The 8687-nt window shown below is 44.5% G+C and overlaps 1 protein-coding gene across 1 annotated transcript in view; it reads right to left on the bottom strand.

Annotated features, from left to right (window-relative positions):
• The window catches only part of LOC102831874 (32 kDa beta-galactoside-binding lectin-like), a 67851-nt gene that overhangs the window by 39222 nt on the left and 19942 nt on the right, over positions 1–8687 (bottom strand). Inside the window, exons 4-6 of the mRNA XM_006865274.1 lie at positions 2569–2651; positions 1588–1744; positions 1324–1428 (exon numbers count right to left, since the gene is read on the bottom strand). Of these exons, the coding sequence (XP_006865336.1) occupies positions 1324–1428; positions 1588–1744; positions 2569–2651 (345 nt within the window). The remainder of the gene's footprint in view (positions 1–1323; positions 1429–1587; positions 1745–2568; positions 2652–8687) is intronic.

Raw genomic sequence — 8687 nt, 5'->3', positions numbered from 1 at the left:
CATCTTTCTCCCGCGGAGCGGCTGGTAGTTTCGAACCGCTGACCTTAAGGTTCGCAGCCCGATTCGTAACCACTACGCTACCAGAGCTCCTTTAGCAGGACCTAAACTTCTAACTTCAAGTAGATAATGTGTCTGATAGACTATTTTCAGTAAAAGCCCAGGCAAGCCCATGGTTCCTTGAGTGAGCATCTCTCCATACCAGGTAACCTACTTTCAACCACATTCTACCTGTGGGTAAACAATGTTTCCCTGGATTTGTCTAAGCATAGCCACATGGTTCAAGTCTAATGGAGTCTGAATGTATGTCAAGACTCAGTGGAGGTAGAGCTCCAGTTCTAGACCACGGCCTTCCAGAACCAAGGGCTTCAGAATGTAAGCCTTAATGTAAAGACTATGGTGGTGGTGGTGGTGGTTATGTGCCATGGAGTCGATTCTGACTCATAGCAACCCTGTACATCGATTCCATAAAGGCTAAGGCTATGTTGTTTTGTCAAGTGCCGTCAAGTCGATTCCGACCCATAGCGATCCTTTATAGGGTTTCCAAGGAGCAGCTGGTGAGCTTGAACTGCCAACCCTGAAGTTCAAACAGCTTTGCAGTCTGGCGCATTAACCTACAGCGCCACACCAGGACTCCAGAGCAACCCTGTACATTGATTCCATAAAGGCTATGTTGTTGTTGTTGTTGTTGTTGTTATGTGCCGTGGAGTCGATTTTGACTCATAGCGACACTATACAGGGTTTCCGAGGCTGTAAATTTTTACGGGAGCAGAAAACCTCATCTTTCTCCCGTGGAACAGCTGGTAGTTTCGAACTGCTGACCTTCCAGTTTGCAACCCGATTCATAACCACTATGCTACCAGAGCTCCTTATAAAGCTATAAAGCCTTAAAAACCCTGTGGAGCAGTTCTATTATGGACACATACGGGGCGCTGTGAGTCCGAATCTACATGATGGCACCTAATAATAGAAGCAGGGCAGCTTCTTCCAGGTGGTTAAGAGCTTGCAATCCATCAGCCTGGTGTCCTACCTCAGTTTACCCCTTTGTCATGAAGATGCCACGAGCATTACAATACTAAGAAAGCACTAACTCCCTTTCCTGCCACAGAAAAGTGTGATCAAGGCCAGATTCTTTGGTTTGCTCTCATAACTTAAGGGAGGAGAATGGGTCAGGGGACAGGAACTGGAGGGAGTGAGGACCGGAAGCAGAACCCTGAGGTGCTATAGTAAGGACTTGGGAGGGAATGTGGGCTGGGGTGTTTTAATCTGGCAGGTGCCACGTACTCAGTAAAACTTCAAAGAAGAGACCTGGAAATGCCCCCCCACTTGCAAATAGCTCAGTTGGCAGTTGTCCATCCTGTTGGGAAAGGTCACCACGTTGTCATTAGGCAGCATTATCTCGAATTGGTGTTTCTGGAAGGTTATATGGAACTGCAGAGAGAAAGAGGGGGTCAAAGTTCCAAGGTCAAACCTGGAACGAACCCTGGGCAGTGTCTGTCTGAGGGGTCCCACAGTTCCCAGGCTGGGGTCCCCTACCACCCAGACTGTCCCCTTGACATCAATCCCAGTCCTTTACCACTTTGACCTCACCGTGACCTCTGACCCTGGGCCGAAGCAGTTGATTGGTACACGTATCTCCTCACCCCAGCCGCCATTGAAAGAGTTGAGGACAATGTAGGATTCTTTGAAGCGTGGGTTGAAATGCAGGTTCCTTTTCTCAGCACTTTGGCCCAGATTAATTGCTACTCTGCAGGCCGAGGGGTAACAGGTGAGGTTTTGGGATCATTTACAGGTAAAACAACTTCATCGTGGGAGTGTTTATGTGTTTGGGTTGACCACTGAATACAAGAGTCACCAAAGAAAGGTTGCATGAATCAAGGTTTATGCCTTAACACAAGGAAGGGGACAATCTAATCAGACGTGGTATAGGTGAATCACGTTCCATTTGGAGCACTGACCAAAGGTATGGACAGGAGGGGCATTGACATGTTAAAATATTGGGAGTGTCCATTCTAGATGACAGAATGGCTGTCCTTGATCTCTGAAGACTCCTTAAGTTTAACTACAAATAGTTTCCAACAAAACTTTCCTGTCACTTGAGGTATGCAATTGGAGTTGTGTGACCTCTTGGCAGGATCCTGGGTTAGACCTTAGGGGTCCTTGAGGGCAGAGGCATTCTGGGTCATCAGGTGCCTTCATTTGGAGGTCTCAGGCCAAGAGCACCCCACATTTCTGCAATGTCAAGTAACTCAAGTTGGAGCAAGGGATTATTTTTCTTCGGTGGCTACTCCATGGATCTGTGTGTTTCCCCCTTCCCAAACAAGAGTTGGGTTGTTTTGCACACAGGTAAGCCCAATGCTGAGCTGTAACCCCTAGAGAAAGGTGTGTGCTTTGTATGAAGGAAAATAAAGGAGTTGCAGAGGGGACCACTTATCAGTGTGTGGTGGTTACCCTTGGTCTGATCCCAAGGCTGTTGTGCAATCACATGATTGCCCAGCCTGTTCCCCACTCTCCTCCTGCTCCAAGTCAATGGACAGACTCCACCCCAGTCCTTATGCGGCCCCTACTCACTGATCAACATCATTGGACAGCTTGCCCTTGATCCTCAGGGTTTTTCCCAAGTTCATCTGCATGTTCGTGATTGTAAAATTTGCCTGAGCCAACAGAAAGACAATCAAAGAGACTTGCCCCAGGATACCCCCTCACTGTGCCTTCTGCTCCTCCCATAAATGAAGCCTCTCAAGAGACACCACCACCTCCATCTTGTCCTGAGGGTCACAGGTCTCCGATCCCCCAGTCTGGGTGAGGGCACTGGTGGATAATTTAGCACATTTGAGAAGGAGAAGCAGGGAGCACTGGGATCACTGCTTTCCAGAGCCCCCACTGCCCTGTTCTCCTCCCCCCAGCTCAGCCAGCACAACAGCTGATCTAAAGCACAGGGCCCAGCGCTGAAGTCACAATGTGCCATTCTGTGAAATGGGTACAGCAGTTCCCACCCACATCTTAGGAAGCTTGGGAACAACAAACAGCTTCCACAGCATTTTCCAAATGTGTCCCTGTGATGAAGGCACACTGCCCTTAGCCCATGCTCCCTGCTCCACGCCAACCCCCAGCACCCCCAACGTGGCTACGTTTAATTTCTGTGTGCCAAATTTGGAGTACCTTCATGAACAGAAAATAAAATCAGAGTGCAGTCTACAACCAAAAGTCTATGGACCTGCCTGCGTCACATGACTGCTTTCCAACCTTTACTGCACCACTTGTTGTGTGCTGTGGAGTCGGTTCCGACCCATAGCGACCCTGTACAGGGTTTCCGAGGCTGTAAATCTTTACTGGAGCAGAAAGCCTCATCTTTCTCCCACGGAAAAGCTGGTAGTTTCGAACTGCTGACCTTGAGGTTCCCAGCCCGATTCGTAACCACTACACTACCAGACTACGGTTCCCATTATTACTGATGAAAAAGTCTCTGGTAGGGAATGGAGACCCTACATGCTGAAGGGCTCTGGAGCATATTTGCTCTCACTCTACTGAGAGGGAAACTGAGGCAGTACCCATCCCACCCAAAGGCAAGGATTGATAAACAAAATGGGCAGTGGGGGCCCCAAGTATCCTCACCAACATTATGACGGCTCTGGTGGCAGTTCCGAGACTCCTGAAGGTCTGTGCTCGGGGTCTCACCTCACAGTCGAATGTATAATCCCGAATACTGTCCACTCAGTTCTTTGAGGCTATAAATAGAGGCTCCTTGTCCACGTGTGTGACCTGACCCCCCAAATACACACCCAGAACAAACAGATAAAGGCCACTCCCTGCTCAGACCCCGCCTAGAACACCCTGAAGCCTCCCTCCCCAGGTCCAATGGGGATCTGCCCAGCTCTGCCCTGGCCACAGTGTGGACCTACAGGAACACTCACTCACCCATGAGGACAGCTTCCTCGTCTGTAAAAGGAGAGACTCGCTTTGGAAACAGTCTCTAATTTTCTGTGATGCCTGAGTTCATCTTGTTGATTTTCTCCCATCGCCCCATTTTCCCTTTGATTATACATGTACGTTTTTAAAGAAATACAGGTGAATTCAAAGGAATTATCTACAAGGGTCAAAAACAAACTTAAAATTGAAGAAGTGAGTGGGGCGGGGTAAGGTGGGGGTTAGGGGAGCTTAAACACATTGCACTTTTCCTCTATTGCTTATTATCTGATAAGCCGACTACAGAAACTGTTGTTGTGTATTGTGTGGTTTAGTGCCCTCAGGTCAGTGCAAACTCTTATCAACCTGGCATAGGATGGTCAAAGAGTAACTTGTGGGTTTGCAAAAACAGTCTTAGCAGTCCAGTGTTTATCTTACAGTGACACACCTGGGCTCCAATGGAAAATAAGAATTAAGAAAAAAAATCCCCCATAATCCCCCATGAGAAAGGAAACTACTGAGTCTGTTGGCATGTTTCCTTCCAGGCTGTTGTCTTCACATTCCATAGAGTCACCACACCCCTGTCTCTATGCAATTGGGCCAGTAAACATTAAAGGCTACAAATCTACCTCAAAACTATGTTTAACAACAACCAAAAAATAATAATAATAATAATAAAACGCTTATGTATACACTGGTAGATGTTGTTGCTTTGTTGTTGAATCACCGACATTGTGGTGAGCATTCCAGTGCTTATCCTACAGCCCAGGGTATGGTAGATATGTGTGTGTATATATACTTGTCTAGAGAAGCATGTCAGTTTGTCAATTTGTCATACTGTAGTGGCTTGTTGGTTGCTGTGACTCGTGAAGCTATGCCATGGGTATTTTAAATACCAGCAGGGTCACTCACGGTGGACAGGTTTCAACCGAGCATCTAAAAGAATGCAGAGTAGGAAGAAGACAGACTACTTCCAAATATTAGTCCCTGAAAACCTTATGACTAACATTGGAACACTGTCATCACCATAATATTGAATATTGAAACATGATGACAAGCACCAGACTATTGTCTGATATAGTGCCAGAGGATGAGCCCCTCAGGTTGGAAGGCACTAAAATACAACTGGGAAAGAGCTGTCTCCTCAAAGTACAGTTGACTGTGGAGACGGAGCTTGTTGGTGGATAGGGTAGAGGTGCAGTGAAGATCTCTGTCAGCAATACCACAGAATACCAGGTGAAACAGGGTCAGGGAAGAGCTCCAAAACTCTGAACCACATATATTGTTGTTGTCAGGTGCCATCGAGTCGGAACCAACTCATAGCGACCCCATGCACAGCAGAACGAAACAATGTCCGATCCTGGGCCAACCTCACTACCGCTGCCACACTTGACGCCATCAATAATGCCACCTGGCTGATCCATCTCGTTGGGGGTCTTCCTCTTTTTCTCTGACCCTCCACCCTACCCAGCATGACATCCTTCTCCAACGATTGTTTCCTCCAGACAATATGTCCAAAGTATGAGAGACGAAGCTTAGCCATCCTGGCCTCCAAGGAGCACTCTGGTTACACCTCTTCCAAAAAGGAATAAAAAGCCCATGGCACTTTCAGTATTCTCCTCCAACACCACAACTCAAAGGCATCAATTCTTCTACGATCCTCCTTATTCACTGTCCAGCTTTCGCATCCATATGAGGCTATGGAAAACACAATGGCCTGGGTCAGGCGCACCCTAGTCCTCAAGCTGACATCTCTGTTCTTCAACACTTTAATAAGTTCCTGTGCAGCAGATTTGCCCAGTGCAATACGTCGTCTGATCTCTTGACTGCTACTTCCACGAGTGTTGATATATATATAGAGAGAGAAAGAATATTTTAAAAGTTTGAAGGCTTGTAGCTAGTGGAACTTGTAGCAGAAGCAAGAAATCTGTACTTTTGAACTTGCCAGGCTCAGCGGCCCGAAGCTGAAAACTTGGGTAAGGCCAAACAGCAAGACCAAGCAGGAGAGCAAGCAGATCCACCATGGACTAACACCTGTGGGAACCTCAGACACAAAGGTGGAAAAGATTTCTAGTTTTGTTTTGTTTTGTTCTGATATTCTGGTACCTGTTCATTGGCCTCTTGCTGTCTATGCACCTCCATTCTGGTGACTAGATGGGGTACCTGAGTGAGTGGACACCCTACACCCCCACCACTGGAGGGTATTTCTACCAAGCGTGTGCACAGATCCTCTCGACATTTAAAAAGACAGTCCTTGCTTAAAACCACCAGCAGTGCAAAATGGCCACAGCTGGGCCTGAACTGTTTATTAATAGGGAAAAGACCAGAACAGGGCTTGTGGAGTGGGAGAGACACTAAAAACAAAACAGGCCAAAAATTAAATCCTGAGGTACAGCATAAAAACCAACAGCGGCATCTTGGAATTTATCAGGAGGCCTTGAAGGCAAGAAGCTGAAAGAGGATATCAAAGTCATACTCATATTAGGCTACAGAAGTTGTTGGGTTTTTTTCCTTCTTTCTCTCCTCTCTTGTTTCTGTGATTGTAGACTACAGTATCCAATCTGTTGTGGGGCTTTTTTGTTTTATGGTGTTTTGGGGTTTTTTTTTTGCTGTTCTGTTTTGGTTTGGTTCCCCCTTTAACCTTTAGGGGCCTCTTTTTCTCTCCCTATATTACACAAGAAGAGAAAGTAATTGCTGCCATGTAGTCAAGCTACAATCACACCCTATAAAACTGCACAATCCAGGCAAGAACAGATACCAACTGTCATACACTAGGGAGGCAGACAACACCTGCGAAAGTTACTCTGAGTTAAGCAATAAGAAGAGTGAAAAGGGAAGCCCTCCTCCTGATCACATCTACCTGTAGACAACCAGAAAGCATAAAAAATACCAAAACACACACTCAATTAAGTATTAAGGCCAAAGCTAACCACTAAACATGTCCAAGAAGCAAAAACTGATGACCATATCAGCACATGTCCAGAAACAAGATAAAATGTCTGAGGTAAATGATCTACAGGAAAACCTAGACTCAATTCAGTAAGGAGGGCAGGTCTTGGAAATGCCTGACAAGGAATTTAGAAAAATGATTATAAAACGTTTCTAAACACTTTGCAGTGGAGTTGAGAAAAATAAGGAAGAAGTCAGTAAAGCACTACAGGAACAATCAAATAAGATAGATACAGCATTGGAAACAATTCAAAGCCTACAGAAAGAGGTCCAAATGATCAAAAATAGAATAACAGAAATAGACAATACACTGAAAGGACAAAGGAATAGAATTGAAGAAATGGAAGCCAGAGCTAGTGAGTTCAAAGACAAATCTCTCAATACTATTCATGTAGAAGAGCAAACAGAAAAAAGGATTTTAAAAAAATCCAAAGAGGGTGTAAGATTCATGTTGGACAATATAAAGAGGAATAACTTAAGAATTATTGGCATTCCAGAACAGGAAGAATCACACAAGTCCACAGAGGAGATAATTGAAGAGCTGCTGAAAGAAAATTTCCCTAACATCCTGAAAAGCAAAAAGATAAGCACTCAAGAAGCTCAACAAACACCAGGAAGGATAGACCCCCAAAAGAAAACCACCAAGACATATCATAATCAAGCTCTCCAAACTCAAAGATATGGAGACAATTCTGAAAGCAGCTAGGGAAAAGGGAAGTATTACATACAAAGGCAAGCAAATCAGATTAAGCTCAGATCTCTCAGCAGAAACCATGCAGGCAAGAAGGCAATTTTGTTATTGTTGTTAGGTGCCATCGAGTCAGCACCGGATCATAGCGACCCTATAAAACCCTGAAAGAAAAAATGGCCAACCAAGAATCCTTTATCCAGCAAAGTTATCAATCAAATACGACGGTGTAATCAAAACATTCCAGGATAAACAGAAGCTAATGGGTTTTGCCAAAGTCAACCCTGTGCTACAAAACATCCTAAAGGGAGTTCAGTGGATTGAGAACCAACAAGAACAGACAACAACCAGAGATTGACTTACGTGGAAGCACCTCCCAGAACTAAATCGACAAATGGTAGAGCTGAGAACAGAACAAAACTATAAGAAAAAATTCAGAGGACCTGGGAGGTCAGTCTATGATCAAAACAATTACAATGTGAAAGAAGGTAAACACATAGGAACAGAGATCCAGATGGTGAGACGGTCATTATTGGATAAAATAGACTGCACTAAATTGAGGGAAAAGTTAATGAAATATAAGGTAACCTCAAAGGAAATGAACACTTCACAACATACCAAGAAAATGAAAATCCAAGAATAACATGGAAACATTAAAACCATAGGGAAACTGATAAGAAGGAACACAAAAACCATGAACTTGGTACAGGAAGACATGCAGAACAAAGAAAGCAATAGAACCACGAAAACAAACAAACATAATGGCAGCAATTAATCCATACCTATAGATAATTACACTGAACAGAAACAGATTAAATGCACCAGTTAAGAGACAGATGGTGGCAGAATTGATAAGAAAGCAAGACTCTTCATTAGCTGTCTGTAAGAGACACATCTTACACACAGATACAAAAATAGATTAAAAGTCAAAGGATGGAAAAAAATATATATATACCATGCTAATTGCAAAAAAAAAACCAGGAGTGCCATTTCTAATCTCTGACAAAATAAACTTTAAGGCAAAAACCAACATGCTAGATAAAGATGGACATTATCTCATGATTAAAGGGACAATTGAACAAGATGACATATCCATAATAAATGTCTATGTTCCCAATGAAAGAGCTCCAACATATATAAAGCAAAC

This window comes from Chrysochloris asiatica, unplaced genomic scaffold (genome assembly GCF_000296735.1).
Source record: "Chrysochloris asiatica unplaced genomic scaffold, ChrAsi1.0 scaffold00076, whole genome shotgun sequence".
Taxonomy (NCBI): domain Eukaryota; kingdom Metazoa; phylum Chordata; class Mammalia; order Afrosoricida; family Chrysochloridae; genus Chrysochloris; species Chrysochloris asiatica.
The sequence above is the reverse complement of the archived record's forward strand: the minus strand, read 5'-3'. Positions and strand labels throughout refer to the sequence as shown.